This window comes from Pogona vitticeps, chromosome 3 (assembly GCF_051106095.1).
Source record: "Pogona vitticeps strain Pit_001003342236 chromosome 3, PviZW2.1, whole genome shotgun sequence".
NCBI lineage: Eukaryota > Metazoa > Chordata > Lepidosauria > Squamata > Agamidae > Pogona > Pogona vitticeps.
In genome coordinates, this window is record NC_135785.1 from 33126765 (window position 1) to 33149068 (window position 22304).

At 43.1% G+C, this 22304-nt stretch overlaps 1 protein-coding gene across 5 annotated transcripts in view; it reads right to left on the reverse strand.

Moving 5' to 3' along the window:
* Nucleotides 1-1425: 1425 nt before the first annotated feature.
* Nucleotides 1426-22304, reverse strand: part of RASA2 (RAS p21 protein activator 2) — a 67475-nt gene continuing 46596 nt past the window's right edge. For 4 of the 5 annotated variants that reach the window (XM_020792648.3, XM_020792649.3, XM_078389167.1 and 1 more), the window contains 6 exons: nucleotides 14399-14505; nucleotides 12424-12506; nucleotides 9629-9837; nucleotides 9006-9109; nucleotides 5689-5878; nucleotides 1426-4262 (listed from right to left, as the gene is read on the reverse strand). In XM_020792648.3, coding sequence (XP_020648307.3) covers nucleotides 4232-4262; nucleotides 5689-5878; nucleotides 9006-9109; nucleotides 9629-9837; nucleotides 12424-12506; nucleotides 14399-14505 — 724 coding nt within the window. In that variant the 3' untranslated portion in view covers nucleotides 1426-4231. The remainder of the gene's footprint in view (nucleotides 4263-5688; nucleotides 5879-9005; nucleotides 9110-9628; nucleotides 9838-12423; nucleotides 12507-14398; nucleotides 14506-22304) is intronic. The other variant, XR_013542972.1, reaches the window with a different exon arrangement.

Here is a 22304-nt window from a genome sequence, read left to right on the forward strand (position 1 = left end):
TTTTCTTTGGATGCCCTCGGTACAGAGTGCTTTGCCCTTTTTTTCTTCTTTGGTACATGGTCTGAAGACTTTGATGTAGAAGGACACTTAGTCAGTATGGAAGGAGTCATGGTGTTGGTATCGGAAGTGTCGGTACTGTCTGATGATACAGATGAATCAGACGGGTATCCTTATGGGCACTGCAGCCATGGGTCACAATATGGATTCATTTCAAATTGCCAGTACTGACGATGGTGGCGATACAGAACCATGTGCGGGTAATAAAACATAGAAAGCTCGAACTTTTTAGCATGTTTGTGTCGATGTTTCTGAGCCTTCGAAATCTTTGATACCTGAAGCCCCAACTCATGCGGAGGCTTGCCAGAGGTGGTATCATGCCAGCAAGTACAGGGGCTTTGGTGTTTAGTCTTGCCTTTTTTCTTAATGCCTTTCCACCATCAATCTGGATTCATTTTCAGAAACTGAGCCAGCCAACAAATTGGGGCTCAAGCCACCAACAGACTGTATCATTGTAATGCCAGGAGGTGAACCTGCTTATGAGGGTGACTCCACAAGAAGCAGAGAAGGTGCTTGCCCCGTAATAGAAGGCAGAGAGTCCTCGTCGGTATCAGTCCGTAATGGTGAAGCCCATACCGTAAGTTTTGATTTGGTGGACTGTGTTGATGCAGAAGATTTAGTTTTGGTCTGTTTAACATGATCTTTCAGTGACTTAACTGGTGAACCAGACGCGGGAAGTACCGGTGAAGCAGTGGGCACGGTAGGTGCTTGAGAGACCTGGGAAGTCTCCGTTTTGCCCCGGGGAAGGAAATGACTTCCCAGAGGAAGGACCACAGCCTCTGGTCATGAGTCTAATTGCTTGCTTTGTAAAGTTTTTACAATAGTGACAGGCAGATGGTAAATGCCCTTCTCCCAAGCAAAATAAACAGTACTTATGGCAGTCTGAGTTTTCTAATTAATGGCACTTATGTAGCTAAAATGCTATCTTCCATAAACAAGGGGGAAGGAATAGCAGCTTAGGCTTGCATTTTCAGGAAAAAACTCCTGAAAGGGGTTGGGGACAGACACCAGCAGAAACAAGCTAATAGGAACTGAAGGTATTTGTTACCATTAAATGCACCACCTGTTGGCTGGGGAAGGAAAGACAGAAAACTAGAGAGGTGTTTCCTGGAAGAAAACATGGCTACCTGACACCTTGAACACTCAGTTTGTTTAAAATAACTTGTTCATACACTTTATTTAAAACATTTTAACCCACCTTCCTCCTTGAAAGGACCCAGGGCGGTTCTTTAACGTCAAAATGCCTGCCTCACCCATATAACTATAAATACTGTTGTTGAAATTGGCCTGGAAATATAGTTTCATTAGAATCAAAGCAACTATGAGTCATGAACCATTAGTCGCTGTTTGTAAGACACATACAAGAGCTTAACAAATATTTTAATGTTTATTGTACCTATTGACAAAGTGGCACAAAAACCGCAGCAAAATTATAGTTGCCTAGCTGCTCAGAGTGTCATTGAAAGTTACTTCACCCATTACAATTTTTAAATCTATATTTAACCATATGAATGCAAGAAACATGTTTGTAAACACACAGTCACACTTGTCAGAGAGCTACATTTAGCTGTGACTCCCTATACAAGGAATGGTCTGTAGAAAACAAGGATTCAGCTTCACACAGTACCTGAAACAACCCTGTCCTAGCAGAAACACAGGTGAATTGTAACGGTTATGATACAGAACTGGTATATCAACCTGAATATTCTTGCTGTTTCAAATGTGGCTTAGTAAAATGTTGGAAGAGCACTGAGAAATACAATGTTCTTACAGGAAAAAACATGGACATTCTAGCCCTTCATTTACTTTACAAAACTGAACACTCAACATGTACATGCTCTACAAAACAGTATCCATATTGGTCCAATTGCAGCTATGACATTCTTCTGCTGCTTTAAGTTAAGGGGGAAAGACAAATAAGGCTATGGGATGATGTTTAAATCCAGGCCCTTGTGAACACATTGCTTGAGGAGTTCAGCTGCAATTTTTGCTCTGGGGTGCCTTTTCTACTGAAAGATGCTCCCTGCATGATTTAGAATCTCAACAGTCCGTTATTCCAAAGTCTGTGGTGAGCTCATGGCCTTATCTTTTCAATGTAGGCATTACAGGTAAAGTATAAACAGCTGGGATGAACATCACAAATATGGGGATGATGCTAAAATTGTTAAAGGTACGTATAAAATATGGAGCAGTCCAGGCATATGAAAGCTGTCAGCCATTCTGCATTGTCAAGTAGGGACACTAAATGTATTCAAAGACTTGGGAATGATTGTCTTTGTTTTTTTGAATATGCCAGTTAAACATTTAAAATTTTGTAAGTCAGGCAATGGCAATAAAGGTGTCTTGACAGAAAACATTTGATGCTGGATAAGACTTCCATCAATGCTAGTCATCTTGTCCAGTACTATTCTACTACATGGAAAAGTACGTTTTCTGATATGGATAATCATTCTGATACTTTTGATTCACCTACATATTATGCAGTCCAGCTGGATCCCACATATAATATGAACTTTATATCTACAAGTTGCACTTCAATTGCAATTATTTAGACTTATTAATAACTTAAGTGTTCTTATTACACAGGTTGCAGCATTCAATCTCTTATTAATTCATTTGGATATCTAGTTACGTTCTACACAAAGCCACTGCACACCATGAACTTTAGTTCCCCTTCCCTAACATGCTTTATGACATCAAAACTAGTCAGTGAGGAGGCAATTTAAAAAAAGCCTCACTGGATGCACGATTTATTGCTTAAAGCTCTGGGAGCTGACTGTTTACTCCTGTTGCACACTATTATGGTTGATATAATATTTCAAGCAGCCTGTATTTTTAAATATCCTTATTTCAAATTTCTATCAAACGATACAACTTTATCTACAATTGTGAAAATAACATTTAAAAGATATGCTGAAAAAGTAAATTATAAGGGCAAAGTACATATACTCTGGTTGTGACTTCTGTGGAAATACATCCATTTTCATAGTGCTCCACAAATTGCTCCCAAGATGAGGCTTTTTAGTACCACATCCAAAAATACTGACTGAATGAAGCTTATCCTTTTCTTCTCCCAAGTGATAAGAAGTTTCTGTTCATTATGTACAGATACTTTTATCAGCCTATGCCAAGAAAAATAGCAACAAGGCAAGATTAACAGTTTCTAAAGGCAAAGCTGAGACCAAAACTTTACCTCGCAAGTAAAAAAAAACTAGATATAAAAATGTTCACAAAAGCATTTTTAAGCCACAATACTGATCATTAAACTGATCATAACATTTAGATACTACAAAGTATCTGGAATTATAATCTGGGGCTATCCAGATATCTAAAGTGCTTGGAGTGATTTCCAAAACCATCTCATTGCAATTGGATTTGACACGTCCAGTGTGTATCTCCTATCATTTGCCATATTTTTTTACTTGTTGATAGGTAGATATTACCTGATGCTCCACCAAATTATTTCCTGAACAGCATGAAATTGTACTACTAAAAGTCCTGACTACTAAAGAAAATGCTAGTAACTGATTATTTAAGAAGACAAAATACAGACAAGTGGTCCCATGTTGCTTCTTTCACTACCTGCTCCAACTGTAAACAAAGTGTAGAGTCCCTGGCTTGTCCTGCTTCAGTAACATCACTTAAATAATACATCACTAATTGTCAATGCAGATTTAAAAAGTACCACCTTTTCTTTACAAAATAGCTACTGTAGATTAAAAAATGACAATATACAAAGTGGCTGTGCACTGAAAGTAAAGCTTCAAATTCTTTTGTCACCTTTTGGGATTATTTTCACCAAGATTTATTGTCCATAGAATATATACTAATGATTCTTCAAATGAAAACGATGATTATCTTGGCAGACACAAAATTCCACCAGTGGTGAGGGTTATCTTCATCCCTTGGAAAGCTTATTCCTTTTTCCTTAAAGCTCTAGAAAATTAGTTGCATCTTCTGGAACTTTTAGGTTTTTAAAGCAATACACAAAATGATTTCTGTACTCCCAGAAGAAACCAAATTCCTTGGCTGGTCTTTTCCCTATTAAATATTAAATAGATTGATTGTGAATACAACTAATTTCCAGGCAATGTACATTCTTAAATACTCTGGGTCCACAAAAAACCAGAGTAAAAATGACTCCAGTTTCTTCAGAAACAATCTATGTTGCAAATTAGGACATTTTCCCAATAATTGGATTTTCTCTGAAAAAAAGAGAGAGAGATCCAGTTATTATACATTGTTTGATAGCAACGGTGATTTTGGAAAAATATTTGCTTTTTTAAACTTACAACAGTAGTACTTCCTGATTATAATGGTTTTCAGAATGTCTTCCTGCATTACTGTTATAACCTTAACCATATATCACCTGATCAATGTAAGTTCATAGTACTGGTAATCAAGGTTCCTTAAAATAAGTTATACAGTGCTGCCTCACTTAGCGATGTTAATCCGTTCCAGAAAAAACATCGCTAAGTGATTTAATCGCTAAGCGATTTTAAAAAGCCCATAGGAACGTATTAAAACGCATTTAATACATTCCTATGGGCTAAAACCTTACCTTAAAGCGAAATTCCTCCATAGCGGTGGCCATTTTGGGTGCCTCTACAGCGAGGCAAAACAGCGGCGGCCATTTTGGAACAGCTGATCAGTTGTTTTAAAAAGTTCACTTTGCCACGATCGCTTCCCCGCGATCATCGCAAAGCAAATTTTAGCCATAGAGGACATCGCTAAGCGATCACTCCAGCGATGGCCAAAAGTCCATCGCAAAGCGATTTCATCGCTCAATGGAGTGATCACTAAGCAAGGCACCACTGTACTTAGAAGTAGCTGGGTAAGAGTGGTAATTTTGTTTCCCTGAAGTAATGAACATGCTTGTTACTGATCAACAAATTTGCTACAGCAGTGTCTCCCATCAAAATTTAATATGTTTAACAATTATACCAGCTCACCTAGCCTAACAACCAAATGTTGTAGATGTACAGTAATACTTATTTCATATGTCAAACCTATACCAAGTGGAAATTTGGTACATGGTGTAACCTGTGCTAATACATAATGCAATGTGTTCCAAGAGCTGGAGGAAGTATGAACAGCCGACTTAATACAATCATCTATGTTAATTATTCAGGTGTATGAAAGTAACTTGTTTAATTCAAATAATTTTCACAAACACACTCACTTGCATTTTCTAATATGACAGAAGTCTGTGGCTGGCACTTTAGACCAAACTACGTAAATCACCTGCAGACCAGATTACACTGACATGCATTCTTAATGTGTTGGGAAACATACTTTGAGATATTTGATTTTAGATTATGTATCCTTCATTCTCGAGAGACTATGGTAACATGCCCTGTATGAAGACTTGGAACAGCGTCTAGTGTGGCTGAGAAGGCCAATTCGAGAGTGACAATCCTTTCCACACTGAAGACAAATGCAATCTGTCCCTTGTCCAGCTCCCTGATTTTGCTGCTTTTGTGACTGCCTCTTTGCCTCAGCCTGCTGGACAAGGGTCTCTTCAATTTGGGAGAGGCCGCTGAACGTTCAGATGTGAGGGTTTCCCATCTGTTGAGGTCCATTCCTAAGACGTTCAGAACCGACTTTGAGAGACACATCTGCAATACTTACTCACTGCCATATTTAGCATTAGATGACCTTTTCTTCTGGTATCTGTCATGATGTTCATTCAACTGTTCTACAACAGATATTATTTGCTGAAGAGTTTGAAAAGTGGCTACTGAGTCCTCAATTTTGAAATTGGAATAATCATCTGGTTCCTTCCGTGGACCTTGATAAACTGCTATACTTCCACAAGCCTCTGAAAATATGTAGCATAGTATGAGGGAATAGAGCATTGGTTACTTAATGTAAAAATCCTTTTTGACATGCAAGAAATTAATGCTCAGTATACAGGAAGAGATGACATGGTAACTTATCTTTACTGTATATTGAGACCACTAGCTGCATCTACCAGTTCCTTCCACAATAAAGCTAGTAAGAGTGAAGAGAGGAGGCTAGACAAGTAAAATTGGGTAGCTCTTCCCACCCAAAGGCACAATAGACTCTTGTGGTATGGCACTGCCTGATGACTACTAGAATACCTTCTTGCTGGAACTTTATTTTCCTGGGCCCAGGATCAGTCTCTTAAGAAGCTGAATGTGAAACAAATCAAGCTTCCATTTGATGTGCTGGGTCATAATTAAAAAAGGATTATTCCACTTATTGTATGAGATGTATTGCTTCTTCATGCAGAAAATAGACCTCCCAGCTCCACTACCTGGCGGTTTACAAGATCTCAGCAAATGCTAACTACTTAGATTTTGTGTGATGTGGAACAGGATGAGACAGGTTGTAGCAGCTCTAATTTATGCTGCAGTTGACTTCAGCAAAGAAGATACCCACTGTGGCACCTACCCTTTCTAATGCAATATTCCAGTGTAAGAGTCTCACAGCCATAGTGAGGAATACCTGGCAATGAGGGGACCTCAGAAGGACTTCTCCATGCAGGCTGTCCAATTGTATCCATCACATGAAGATTACACAGATGTTGAAAGGAGTTGGACTAGACAGTGACATTTGACAGCAACACCCCATTGATACTGGAGAAGAAACTATTCTAGGGGGCAGGAATGTAACCTTCCTTATGAATGAGCATGCAGTTAAGAAACAGTTAGCTTCAGAAAGCAAATCAAAAGCATAAGGTCTGCCGACCTCATACTTTGAAGTTCTGTAATACAGTGGTGCTTCGCTTGACGACGTTAATCCGTTCCAGTGAAATCGCTATAGAACGAAATCGTCGTCAAGCAAAAGTAAAAAGCCCATTGAAACGCATTGAAAACCACTCAATGCGTTCCAATGGGCGAAATACCTCAGCGTCCAGTGAAGATCCTCCATAGGGCGGCCATTTTCTGGTGCCTGTAATGTGAGGAATTCATCCTAAGCACAGCAGGGAGCCATTTTGAAACCCGACGATCAGCTGTTTTCTGATCGTCGTAAAGCAAAAAACTTTCCCAAAGCAAGGAACTGGTCGTTGGGAAGTGAAAAAGGCCCTTTGAAACATTGTTTTGCGATCGCAATAGTGATTTCAAAAACATTGTGAAGCGATTTCGTCATTAAACGGGGTAATCATTATGCAGGACACCACTGTATCTAGAATCAACTTTCATATTCTCTTCCACGAAAAAGTGGTTAGCTCTTTGTTAATATCTGTACAGGTCCCTACGTGAATGATCTTCCTGGTAGAATAGAGGTGCCTTTTCTTGGCATTTACTAGAAAACTGTGTGCTGCTCAGCATGAAAAGCTGTCAGAGTATAAAATTTACAGGCCTGAGCAGAACAAATGTCCTAATGAGCAGCCATGATTTTCAGGTGTATCAAAATGCTGAGTCATTGTGACTCAGGAGGGCTGGCTCAAAGATGATGCAACATCTGTGCTGATTGGACACAGCCAGATGCATAAGTGTATATATGTGCAGAGAAGATGCATTCTTGCTCTTCTGATCAATTCATGGTGTCATGCTGTCACTCTGTATACTTGTAAATATCCTGTAAATATACGTCTGGTGGTGGAAGAAGCTGATCGTGTCTGTGTGAGTCATTTTGCCACAAGGACCTTGAAGTTACTCTGCTGAAACTTTTCTGCGTATTCTGCACTAACAAAAGCAACCTGAAGATCCCTCCAGATCTTGGAGGGAAATGAAGAATGGAACTAGTCAAAATAAACTGTATCTCAGGATTGGACAGCATCTGAGGATCTAGAGGTTGTTTTTGTTCTCCATTCACCCTTTGATCCTCCCCCACACTGGCTGCCTAAATGTCATCACATACCCCAAAAATCTCTGTGAGCACAATATATTGGTGTGTTTTTTTTTAATTTACTGCCTTTAAAGCTCAGAATGAGTTCAGATTTACAAAGAAGATTTTGAAAAATGAAATGGGCTTTTCCAGCTATGTCATAACAAGAGAAAGAACAAGGAATGTATTGTACAGCTCTCCTACACTGAAAGGATGGAGAAATGCTCCAGAAAACAGAAAATGCAAGACTGTTGAAGATCTACTTTCCCTTTGTTTTTTCCCTAAAGGAAAACAATGCTCAGTAGAGTATAGAAGGAAAGCAAAAGTCCGTTGTCTAAAATAGGCAAAGAGATAGTAAAGTGATATCCAGCTACTTTAAATGAATTCAAGCCTCATGGGCCAGGTAAAGTGCATATCAGTGTATTAAAGGAACTTGCAGATGTGATATCAGAAGTGCAGTCTACAATCTTAATGAATTCCTAGAGAACAGGAGAGGTTCCTAAAGACGAAGTAGACAAATGTCACCACCTTCAAAAAGAAGAAACAAAATCAGAGCAATTGAAATGGTCAGCTTGACACTGAAACTAGAAAGGATCTTAATTAGATCACTAAAGTAAGGTAAGACTGTGGCTATTTAGAAAAGAATCTGGCAATTTCCAAGACCCAGGATGGTTCAAACCAAACTCTTATCTGTCCCCCTCCCCCCACAATGGAGCAATAAACTTGGTAGATGAAGAGAATGCTGTAGATATAGTATATTTTGATTTTAGTAAGGCTTATGACAAGAGTACCTGATTAGATTTTACTAATGTAACATTGAAAGAAGTTGTGTCTACAATGTATTAGGCTCAGAAAAAAGAGCTATAGCTTCACACTGTTTCAACTTAGGAGGACTGTATTCTCCTACCTGAAAAATGCTCCACAAAGGCTCTTGATACCATGTGGTGCAGGGGAGCTAATAAGGTTTGGAAAGACAGATCGGCTTTTACAAGCTTTATTATGTGCACTTGTGTCTGGCTCAAACTCACATTTTAAAATAAAGTGATTACAGGAAAGTGATATAAGTTTCCATTACATGATCCTCCCAAAATCACCCTATCTTGTTATTTACAACAAGCAAGTGCTACTTGAATAAACAGGTATTCTAATACCTTCCATCTTCTGCAGCTTTGGCATATTGACAGCAAAAAGTGAGTAGATCCTCTCTGTTTCTCGATCCCCATCAATCTCTATTTGAATGTCAGCAGGTACACCCCTGCAATTAAAATTTATAAATTGTAGATATCTAGTTAGGATGCCTTTTCTTCTGTATACCATTATTTGTTTACAAATAAAATAGCACTAATCCCCTCAAATGACAATCAAGTTTTTCCCTTCCTCTCACGCTGCAATTCTACTGCTGACAGAGAAATGTACAGTGTGATAGTATGTGGAGACATGATTAGCTGAAGTGCATGTTAGCAAAGACTATGCAGGGAGGTGGAAATCTGCCATTCCCACATGGTAATCCAAGACCAAATCATACCATCATTCTATGGTAATCAGTGCTAATAGGTATTTATAAGAACACAGTTCAAGAGATAATGATTTTATATATAAATGGAACTGACAAGTGGACCATATGAACTCACACCATTCTGATATGGGACACCATTAGACATTGGTGTGTCCATGAATATCATACATAGTGAAACAAGTGAAATATAACCTTACTTCTATTTCTTTCTCTATGTGTGTGTGTATTTGTACACCTTTCCTTAAAGAAGTTACTTACGCAGTACATGGAGTACAGCCCACTGAATTCTCTGATGAGGCTTTACAGCAAAGCCAGTTCCCATTCAAAAAAGCAGAAGGATGATAAACATTCAGTCGTTTTTGATTACATCTGCTGACTCTACAGAGAGCTTCTATCCACTCACTAGCCTCCACACAGTTATTTGCTTGCACATAGAGTGGCTTTTCAACATGTATCACTTGAAACATCTGAAAAAAAAATCACTCAGTAACCAATGAAATTCATTTAGAAGACATTAAACTATAAGAGCACATGATTTTCTTCACTGGCTGTGGCATTCAACAATTTAAAGAATTTTCTATCACGAACAATAACATATTGATCTGATGAACTGCTCTAGTCAATATCTAGCTACAAAGTTACCGTATTTTTTGCACCATAAGACGCACTTTTTCCCCACAAAACAGGGGGGTGGAAAGTCTGTGTGTCTTATGGAGCGAAGAAAACAGGTTATATTTTCCTGTTTTCCTCTCCTAAAAAATTGGTGCGTCTTATGGAAAGGTGCGTCTTATGGAGCGAAAAATACGGTAGTTACTTGTCACTTTATCCTTGTCTACACTGCCTTTTATCTTAGGCTAGAAAACACCTACTCAGTATAGTCAACCATGCATTATTCTGCCATTTAAAGCAGAACTATTTTACAAGAAGCATTACACCACCATTCTTCACTGAAAATCATTACACACACCCCCAAAGGTGAGGCATGAAAAAACTGATCTCCCATGTGAATTAATGTATTTTTCTGATGCTTTTTTCCATTATCTTAGGGCACATGTGTCAAACTCAAGGCCCGCAAGCTGAATCCTGCTACTGTGCAGCATATAATATGCAGGCACTTACTCAGTCCCCATAATGCTTCGCAAGGATGCTAGGAATCCACCCAGCGGGACTTCTAATCCCAGCATTCCAAGCAGCAAATAGTCAGAAAGTGCAGCTGCTTGGGTGGCGTACAGCACCATGAGAAATGTAGTCCTTGTTATTGCCCACTCCAATTCTTATGGCTCCCAGTGAGGACCATTTGATGGTGTTGCCCAGCAGTGGCCATGTCTGCCTCCTCTCCCGCATCGGCTATGAGGAGCCAGGTGATAACAAGGGCCGAAGGCTGTGGCAAGCATGAGGGAAAGGTGGAAGACTTCTGTGCATAATTAACAAAACAAACATGGGTGGGGCCGTGGAGTGGGCCTCAACGGGTATTATTAAAACTCACTTTTCAATAAATTGTACAATAGTAGTACACTTGAATATCTGCTTGCCATTATTTCTAGACTTTGATCTTAGACTTTTACTTTCAGAGCTAATTATTACTTACGTTATTACTAAAGCCAGTAATAATCGAATGAAGAGGATTATATTTAATATGATAAAGAGAAAATACCATATTTTTCTGTATATAACACGATACATATGTCTAAAACTTTTAAATTAAAAATTGAGAGTTGTTTTATACATGGAGGTAAGGAGAGGGAAGGGAATAAAAATGCTTTGATCCCTGCTTTCCCCTTCCACTTTCTTTGGAAGAAAGTGGAGGGGGAAAGCAGGAATCATCAAAGTGCTTTGATCCCTCCTTCCCCCTCCACTTTCTAAACCCTGCTTAGATTTCTTAATTTTGGGTTGGAAAATTGGGGGGGGTCTTATACATGGGGGTGCCTTATAAATGGAAAAATACAGTACATTTATCTAGTCTTACAGATACAACCAGCCCTTTGAGGGCAACCATAATGCAAATGTGGCCCAATGTGAAATTGATTATGACACCTCTATCTTAGGGTATACTATCTCATCTAAAGCCACAAGGGTTTTTACACTAGCCAGACTTAATGCATTACCTTCTAAGCTTCTGGAGGGAAGATTCCGAACTTTGCCTCCATCAGATTGTATCTGCCATTTTAATAGTAACAAAGTTGAAACAGTTGGACATGTTCTTTTATATTGTACTTGCTATTGGAATTTACGTATGGACCTTTTACTTCCTATTATCTGTAAATCTCCTGGGAGATCAGAGGAGTATTATGTATAGTTGCTACTCTCTGACAATACCCCTTATATTACAAGAGAAGTGGCCAAACTCTTGCGCTGCAGTGATAGTTATTTGTGACCAGATATTTGGGTTGCAATCTAAAACGCAATATAATGCTTTTATAACATAACACTGGCCGAGGTTTCACCTATTTTAAAGATATAGAGTCAGTTTAGCTGATTATGATACTATGAATTTGAAAGAAGGGGTTGATTTATCATGTTTTTAATGGAAGAATGTGTAATTCTGCTTAGTTTTATAAAATTGCAATTGCATGTTCTGGTCTTGCTGGTCTTCAACCATAATAAAGTTATCCATCCATCCATTATCTGGCGGGCAGTGAATTCAGAGAGATCCCTTCTGAACGAAGTACCAGCTGAACATTTCAAATATCATTAGCTAAGAAACCAGAATCTACACACCATTACCCGGAATCATAACAAAAAGCTCACTCTGTACATTAGAGTATATATGGAAAGCTTTCTATATGGAACAGAAGTATGCTTAGCTCAAATCATGTAACAAGGAATTTTAGAAAGATTAATTTTATCCCATACTTATGGAAATGTCCTCCTCATGAAACGTTCCCAAAACAGCCAAGCATCTTTTTAGTATATACAGCCAGTCTTTCATGTGACATTTCCTTGCTGGAATTAAAGCTTCTTTTTAGTTTTTTTTAAATAATTTTTGGAATTGTACAACTCTTTATGCTTGGCCACTAGAAGCCCATAAAAATAAAGCTGTAATAGTCACTTACATTCTTCTTGTTAAATGCACTCTCATCAAGTTTTTCCACAGCAAGGATGTTTCTGATGGGAATGGTATAGATAGGTTCTTTATCTGCATAAATAAAAGTAAATGAATTGGTATAAATGGGGTAAAGATAGTAGAGATCAGTATGCAGGAGACAACTCCTTCATAAAATATACCTTTCATCATACAGAAGTGAATTTATAATTCCCACAGTGTCTTTTTTCATTTCTCAGGAAGTTATGGGAAAATGTAATAAAATATATATACTTGCCTGCTCTTTAACAGTTAATTCACATATATATTAGGACAGCCTCTTCTACTGGGAAAGTAGGAAGCAGATTTGCAAACAAAATACTATTTTAAAGTTGACCCTGTTTTATGAAACTGTCAAAATATGAAAAAGTACTTTTAATTTTTGTTGTTTTAATTAAACATGAATAGGACTATGGTCTACTAAACCTCAGATATGCAGATGATACCACTCTGACGGCAGAAAGAGAGGAGGAATTAAAGAACCTCTTAATGAGGGTGAAAGAGGAAAGCACCAAAAATGGTCTGAAGCTCAATATCAAAAAAACTAAGATCACAGACACTGGTCCCATCACCTCCTGGCAAATAGAAGGGGAAGAGATGGAGGCAGTGATAGATTTTCTTTCTTGAGCTCCATGGTCACTGCAGATGGTGACAGCAGCCATGAAATTAAAAGACACCTGCTACTTGGGTGGAAAGTGATGACGACAAACCATGACAGCATCTTAAATGCAGGGACATCACTTTGCTGACAAAGGTCCGCATAGTCACAACTATGTTTTTTCCAGTAGTGATGTATGGAAGTGAGAGCTGGACTATAAAGAAGGCTGACCGCCGAAGAATTGATGCTTTTGAATTGTGGTGCTGGAGGAGACTTGAGAGCCCCCTGGACTGTAACAAATCTATCCATTCTGAAGGAAATCAACCCTGAGTGCATACTGGAAGGACAGATCCTGAAGCTGAGGCTCCAATACATTTGGCCATCTAATGAGAAGAGAAGACTCCCTGGAAAAGACCCTGATGTTGGGAAAGTGTGAAGGCAAGAGGAGAAGGGGACGACAGAGGACAAGATGGTTGGACAGTGTCATGGAACATGAATTTGACCCAACTCTGGAATGCATTGAAAACCCTGTAATCCATAGCGGGCCCAAGAAAAAAACACCCCCCACACAAAAAAATTGAAAATAAATAGACCTTACCTATCCAAAGCCTTCCAGGGGTCCCCCGCCACCGCCACCACCCGAGGCCTCCCCCACCACTGCTGCAGGCCTCTCGGAAGTCCCTTGCGGCCGCCATTGCTGCTGCCTGAGGGCTTCCCTGCCGTTGCTGGAGGCCTCTTGGAGGGCCCCCGCCCCCACCAACACAGGCTTTCCCAGGGTGGACCAGGCCTACCAGGGGAGGGCTTCCCCCGATAGGCCTGGTCTACTGCCTGGGAAAGCCTGGTAGACATCTCAGAGGTCCCGCTGCCGCCAATTGTGCTTCGGAGGCACAATCAGTGGTTAGGGGGACCTCCGGATGCCTTCCACGGCTTCTCCGCCACCATGGGAGGCATCTCGGAGGTCCCTCCCACTGCTGATTGTGCCTCCAAAGCATGATTGGCCGCGGGGGGGACCTCCAAGATGCCTCCCATGGCAGCGGAGTAGCCCCAGAAGCACGATTGGTGGCCTACGGACTGGAAGACAGAGGCGGGGAAAGTGCCAAATTTGAATTTGGCGCTTTCCCCGCTTCCCCCTTCTGGTCCGTAGGTCGATTCTCTGGCCGTAGGTCAATGGGAAATTTTGCGGCCGGAGACATCCGTAGGTAAAAAATTTCGTAAGTGGAGCCCTGTGTAAGTCGAGGGTCCACTGTACTACTAAACTCATATAATTAATTAAATATTAGTACACTTTGCATACAGGCATTACTGAGTACAATCAAGTACTAAAGTCACAAAGAAGCACCACTGGTACCTTGTTGCTTATGGTAAGTCAGTTCTCTACTTGTAAGGCAGAACCAACGCTTCTTGAAATTCTTTTTCCCAATGCGAGTTCTTCCTTGTGCTCTTTTGTACATTTCCCTGTAAAAAGATGAATATTATATACACATACTTTATAATTTATTTGTTCAATTTAAACCCTGCCTTTCTCCCATGAAGGGACTCTGTCAGAACCTGATACCTGACTCAGGGAGATAAGAAACTTCACAACTCAAGTATTCCTTATGCTGAATTAATGAATTCAGCTCCTGATTTTGAGCTGAATCATTTATGTTCAGAACAGAATATGAAGTATCCAAGCTTAAGAGGTTAAAATTTACAAGAAAGCAAAGAACAACATCCAGGAATATTAACTAAAAACTTGTGTAGCTGGGGATGCTACATTTAAAAAGTACCCCTGACTCATAGTTTTACCATTCCTTATTGTAAGATGAGACCATAGGATGCACAGCTATCAAACTGATTTAATTTCTAACATTTTCTCTACAATGTTTCATTCTCAATACAAACTGTTCATACAGTTCTGGATCAATAATTTGGAAAGGAAAAAGCAGAACTGTTACCAGTCTTTAGGTTTGGAGTTTTCTCATTTCATGTACTTTGCAATAAAATGATTAACAGTTGTGACAATCGTCACAACTCTTAATGAGTTGTGAGAGGCGGAGCCAGCAGCTACATGAGGTTTGGTGGGAGAAGGAGGAGTCAGAGATAAGGGCTGGTTAGTCAGAGAGAGAGGGAACAAATACTGAGAGAGATAAAGCTTGTCAAGAAAATAGGTAGAAAAGGTGGTATATAGCAAGAGAAAAGATGTACTGAGAGAGCTGTTAATGATTTGCTTGTGTATAATGTGTATGTGAAGGACTTCTGTTATTATTCAATCTGCTTCACTTCAATAAATAAGTTCTGTTTGTGTTCACAAGACAAGTGTCCTGAAAAATGTCATTTATATTGTGGATTGAGGTAATCCACTGGTGGCAGCGAGAGGAAAACGCGACGTGAGCCTTTGTGACAGAAGGACAAGCAAGGGTCACAAGGTTGAACGCCACAAGAGGCAAGTAATGCCACTAAGCAAGCCTCTTCTTCCACTGGATAGAAAAAGGCAATATGTGTACAATAGTAATGTCTGACATCCATCGTTCTAACTGAGACGCAGGTGAAGAGAAGAATGTAGGTAAAATAATTGGTTGATTTAGGTGAAAAAGAGAAACCACCTTAGGTAGGAAGGCAAGGTCAGTGTGACATTGTCAGGGTGAAATTGGAGGAAAAGTGGATCAAAACGAAGACCCAAGAGTAGAGTTCACTAGCTCTATGAGCTGATGTGACTGAGACAAGGAAGGTAAAGGTAAAGGTTCCCCTTGACAATTTTTGTCCAGTCGTGTTCGACTCTAGGGGGCGGTGCTCATCCCCGTTTCCAAGCCATAGAGCCAACGTTTTTGTCCGAAGACAATCTTCCGTGGTCACACGGCCAGTGTGACTTAGACACAGAATGCTGTTACCTTCCCACCGAGGTGGTCCCTATTTATCTACTTGCATTTCTATGCTTTCGAACGGCTAGGTTGGCGGGAGCTGGGACAAGCGACGGGCCCTCACTCCGTCACGAGGATTCGATCTTACGATTGCTTGGTCTTCTGACCCTGTAGAACAGGCTTCTGCCCTTTATCCTGCAGCGCCACCATGCCCCGACAAGACAAGGAAAGCAATATTTAAAGTCAGTAGTTTTTCTGATAACATAGCCAAGGCCTCAGAGGCATCAGATGGTTGAGCACAAGCTGCGGTGACCATTGAGGAGTCAGAGACCTGTATACCGGGTGTACAGTATGTTCTTTATTTATTTATTTATTTATTCAATTTATATGCCGCCCAAACTACCCAGAGGTCTCTGGGCGGCTTACAATAATTAAAATTCAATACAGCAAAAGATAAAATAATTAAAATACAATTAAAATACAATTAAAATTGCCATCAGACCCACAGCTAATATTATTTCAATTAAAAGCCTTCTGGAACAGGAAGGTTTTGACCTGGCGCCGAAATGTCATCAGTGTCGGCGCCAGACGAATCTCAGTCGGGAGGGCATTCCATAGTCTGGGGGCAGCTGCCGAAAAGGCCCTTTGTCTACAAGCCGTCCCTCTTACCTCCTTAAGGGACGGCTCTTTCAAAAGGGCCCCCTGGCTAGATCTTAACTGCCGGGTAGGTTCATATGGAAGGAGGCGGTCCTTCAGGTATCCAGGGCCCAAGCCGTTTAGGGCTTTATATGTCAAAACAAGCACTTTGAATTGGGCCCGGGCAGCAACTGGTAGCCAATGTAACTTATACAGAATCGGCTTGATATGTTCCGTGGCAGCTGCACCACTCACCAACCGCGCAGCTCGATTCTGGACCAGTTGCAATCGCCGGACCGTCTTCAAAGGCAGCCCCACGTAAAGCGCATTGCAGTAATCTATGCGGGATGTTACCAGTGCATGTGTGACTGTCATGAGACTCCGCTCGTCCAGGTAGGGCCGTAGCTGGTATAATTTCCGCAGCTGAAGGAAGGCGCCCTGGCCACCGAGTCCACCTGGGCTTCCAGTGTTAGACTGGGGTCCAGGAGCACCCCCAAGCTGCGGACCCTGTCCCTTAGGGGGAGTGTAACCCCATTAAGGGCGGGGAAATGGCCCTCCAGCCTGTCCGGTGAAGCACCCACTAACAGCACTTCCGTCTTGTCTGGATTGAGTTTCAATTTATTAACCCTCATCCAGTCCATTATCAGGTCCAGACACGAGTTCAGCACAGAAACTGCCTCACCTGGATTGGTGGAAAACGAGAGGTAGAGCTGAGTATTGTCAGCATATTGCTGACTCCTCAGCCCAAACCTCCTGATGACCTCTCCCAGCAGTTTCATGTAGATGTTGAACAGCATGGGGGACAGTATTGAGCCCTGAGGAACCCCATGACATAACTGCCATGGGGCAGAGCAACTGTCCCCCAGCACCACCCTCTGGACACGGTCAGCCAGGAAGGAGCGGAACCACTGTAAAACAGTGCCCCCAACTCCCAACCCAGCCAGCCTATCCAGAAGGACACCATGGTCGATGGTGTTGAAAGCCGCTGAGAGGTCCAGGAGTATCAACAGGGTCACACTCCCCCTGTCTCTCTCCCGGCAAAGGTCATCGTACAGGGCGACCAAGGCAGTCTCTGTACCAAAACCCGGCCTGAAATGGATCCAGAAAATCCGTTTCATCCAGCAGCGCCTGGAGTTGCCCGGCCACAACCCGCTCCAACACCTTGCCCAAATAAGGGAGGTTCGCCACTGGTCGGTAGTTGACCACCAGCCTTGGGTCCAGGTTAGGCTTTTTAAGGAGTGGTCGAATTACCGCCTCTTTCAAGGCGGTAGGGACCACTCCCTCTCTCAGAGAGGCATTCACGGCCTCCTGGACCCAGGTGCGAACCCCCCTGGCTGATCTTCCAATTAGCCAGGATGGGCAAGGGTCGAGCGGAGTAGTGGTAGAACGGACAGATCCAAGCACCCTGTCCACATCATCAGGTCTCAACAATTGAAACTCATCCATTAATACTGGACCTAAGCACGGCGCACTGGACACATCCTCTGATTCTGCAGTAACTGTGGAGTCCAACCCACTGCGAATCTGAGCGATTTTTCCCTCAAAATGTATGGCAAACTCATCACAGCCAGCTGATGAGCGGTCCGGGACCTCCACCGGATTTCCCGGTTGAAGAAGATCCCGGACCACCCAAAACAGCTCTGCTGGACGACATTCTGAGGAAGTAATACGGCTGGAGAAATATTGCCGTTTCGCCAGCCGTATTGCCACGAAATAGGCCCGATAATGGGCTCTAAGTCGTGTTCGATCGGACTCCCAGCGGGATTTCCTCCACCTGCGCTCCAGCCGTCTCCCCTCTCGCTTCATCGCCCGCAGTTCAGAAGTATACCAAGGAGCTGTCTGGGCTCGGCGAGCAGGGAGAGGACGCTTAGGCGCAATCGTGTCAACCGCCCGGGTCATCTCCCTATTCCATAGGGTGTCCTGAGCTTCGACAGGAGCGCCGACCATATCAGACGGATAATCCCCCAGATCATTCAGGAATCCATCTGGATCCATTAGTCTCCGAGGGCGGATCATCTTAATAGATCCCCCACCCTTGCAGAGGGAAGAAGACGCTAATAGACTGAACTTGACCAGGAAGTGGTCTGACCATGACAATGGGGTCACGACCAGCCCCTTCACATCCAAACCACCATCTTCCAGTCCCGTTGAGAAAACCAGGTCCAAGGTGTGGCCCTTCTCATGCGTCGGACCGATGACACATTGAGACAGCCCCATGGTTGTCATGGTGGCCATGAAGTCCTGAGCCGCCCCAGTCAAGGCAGCCTCGGCATGGATGTTGAAGTCCCCCAGCACCAACAGCCTGGGAGTCCTCAACATCAGGTCCGAGACTACCTCTGTCAGCTCAGGCAGGGAGACTGTTGGTACGCAGCAGGGTGGGCGGTACACCAACAGAATCCCTAACCTGTCTCGCGAGCCCAACACACAATACAGGCCCTCGAGACCGCCTCTCAAAGGGACAGGAAGCCTGGTCAAGGAGATAGAACTCCTATAGACTATAGCAACTCCCCCTCCCCGACCCTCCGAGTGACCCTGGTGCTGGACTGAGTACCCAGGTGGACATAGCTGGGAGAGGGGAACACCACCCTCCTCTCCCACCCAGGTCTCAGTAATGCACGCCAGGTCAGACCCCTCATCCAGAATTACGTCATGGATGAGGGCAGTTTTATTTTGTATTGACCTGGCGTTCATCAACAGCACCGTGTGGCTCGAGGGTTTGCTGATATGGTCGCCTGATACCATCTGGTTGGGGGTAGAACTAGAAGAGGGGATAGATGTAAGATATCTAACCTCTCTTCTCCTACGCGGGCATGTCCTACCCCCACCGCCATTCCTTCCCCTACCCAGCACCACCTCAATGGCTGCCCCCTCCAACACCCTCCCCCCTTCCTGTTCCATTAGATCCACTGTGGGTCTCTTCTTCATTGATGGCAATTAATAACAATTTAAAAACATTTAAAACATATATAAAATAAAACTTTTCTAAAGCCCCTTCTCTCCCTCCCAGCCATGTAGCTCATGTTGAGAGGGGGATGAGGCAGCCGGGAGCAGCAGGGCCGGATCCTGCAGGCACAGGGGAAGGTTGAGCCAGCTCCCTTGAGAAAGAGCTGGCATCCAACAGGGGCCCGACCACAGTTCCACTGCCTCTCACCCAGTGGGCTGTGGCCGGCAGATGGTCTCTTGTTCCCTCTGTCAGCAGGCACGCTCGACCGGTCAGGTCCCAAAGGAAGCTCCGGTTAAAACCTTTCTCTCCCCCTGGGCCAGGTGGCCGGTGTTGGTAGGGGATGAGGCAGCCGGGAGCAGCAGGGCCGGATCCCAGTGGGCTGTGGCCGGCAGATGGTCTCTTGTTCCCTCTGTCAGCAGGCACGCTCGACCGGTCAGGTCCCAAAGGAAGCTCCGGTTAAAACCTTTCTCTCCCCCTGGGCCAGGTGGCCGGTGTTGGTAGGGGATGAGGCAGCCGGGAGCAGCAGGGCCGGATCCTGCAGGCACAGGGGAAGGTTGAGCCAGCTCCCTTGAGAAAGAGCTGGCATCCAACAGGGGCCCGACCACAGTTCCACTGCCTCTCACCCAGTGGGCTTTGGCCGGCAGATGGTCTCTTGTTCCCTCTGTCAGCAGAGTAGACCTTTAGACCACGCAGGAATTGTTTACCCATAGGATGGCAGAAAAGAGACATGGCTTCTGAGCCATGAGGTTGATGAGCCGTATTGCTGCAATATAGACTTTCAAAGTGGAGTGTGAGAGACCACGACAGAAGAGATGGAGGAAGAATTGAAGTACAGCATCCAGCAAGGTAGGGAGAACAGGTAAGTGACAGAGAGAGGCAAATGTGGAGAAGACTTTCCATTTGTAGCAGTACAATAATGTTGTGAAATGCTTGTGAGCCTGGCTCAAGACTTCAGCTACTGTGGGAGTACCCACCATGCTGTCAGGTGTAACTTGTCTAGGTCTGGATGGAACATCTTGCTCTGGTTGAGCGAAAGTAGGTGAGGAACCTGTGGGAGGCGGAAAAAGTCTGTGGCCATGGTCCAAAGGGTTGAAAACCCTTTGGTTGGTGAGGCCAGTACGGGGTGATCAAGATGGCATTCAAGTTGTCCGATCGTCCTTTGTATGAGTGGAATGGGTGGGAACAGATATAGGAGGCTGACTGTCCAGTTGGTTATGAAGGCATCTCCTATTGATTGATGACCTATCCCTGCTCTTAAGCAGTACTGGTAGCATTTCTTGTTGACAGCGGATGCAAAAACATCCACACGTGGTGTGCTCCAACAAGGGCATAGAAGACGAAATACGCTGTCGTTGAGGGACCACTTGTGGCTGCAGGAGTGTAATCTGCTGAGGTGGTCTGCCACTGTGTTTCTCTCTGTTGAGATGTGAACTGGACAGGGTAAATGTAACGGATGTAACACCACCCCCATAGGTGTACTGTCAGGTACAGCAGTGAAATGAAGAGTGTCCCTCCTTGCTTGTTGATGTAGAAGAGTGTCGTCATATTGTCAGTCGCAACCTGAACTGCATGACATGTGATCAGACCTTTGAAGGCTTCAATTTCTGCAAGAAGCTCCAAGGGGTTGATGTGGAGGTTCGCCTCGGAAGGGGTCCATAAGCCGTGTATGGTCTCATCGTTGCAATGGGTGCCCCAGTTGGATGGACTTGTATCTGTGGTGACTTGTACTGACAAGGTGAGTTGGCTGAATGATCTGCCGATAATGGGGTTGGAATTGTTTCCCCACCATGTCAGTTGAGATACAAGCTCATCCAACACCTTGCTGCCCAGAGTAGACCTTTGGTCTAGATGGGCGGGGTAGAAATCCAATAAAACAAACAAACAAAGTATCTTGGATGGAGGGTGAACTAGAAATCCAATAAAACAAACAAACAAAGTATCTTGGATGGAGGGTGAACTAAGTGGTCAAAGAAAGTCAGGTACTACACTTGGAGGGACTGCATATTTAGGCGAGCATGCTGGATGACAGCCGTCATAGAAGCCATGAAGTCTAAGAGATGCTGGGTCAGGTGGGCATAGATGAGTCCACCTGGTAGGAAGAACTAAAGCATAAAACAAAGATTTGTTATTCTGTTCTCTGGCAGAAAAGCACAGCCACGAGTGGAGTCAAGAATTGCTCCTATATAAGTGATCCGCTGAGTTGGCTGGAGAATAGATTTTGAGAAATTTACCCTGGAGCCCCAGGTTGGATAATAGGGACAGAGTGCACTCGGTATCTCTTTCTGATTTAGTTTGAGATGAAAATAGCAGAAGCCAATCGTCCAGGTATGGAAAGATGGTGATGCCTTGGAGGCGGAGATATGCAGCTACAGGTGCAAGATATTTGGTAAACACCTGTGGGGTGGTTGACAATCCAAATGCAAGACCTTTGAATTTGTATGTCACCCCTCTGACTGAGAACCTGAGGAATTTGTGATGGTCTGGATGTATGTTTATATGAAAGTATGTGTCCTTTAGATCTGTAACAGTGAACCAATCATCGTGTTGGAGCATCTGGATAGTGTTGTCCAAGGTAATCATGTGGAATCGCCAAGGTGTGATGGATGAATTAAGATGGCAGGGATTCAAGATAGGACAAAGACCACCGGCCTTCTTTGGGACTGCAAAGTATCAGGAATAGAACCCGGGGGTGACATCTGTGTGATGTACTTCTGAGATGGCATCCTTTTGTAGTAAAGGTCATGTCTTCTTCTCCAATGCAGGGGAAGGGGTCATAATCTTGACAAACCCAGTTGGTGGGATGGAATTGAACATGATGACATAGCCCCTGGCAA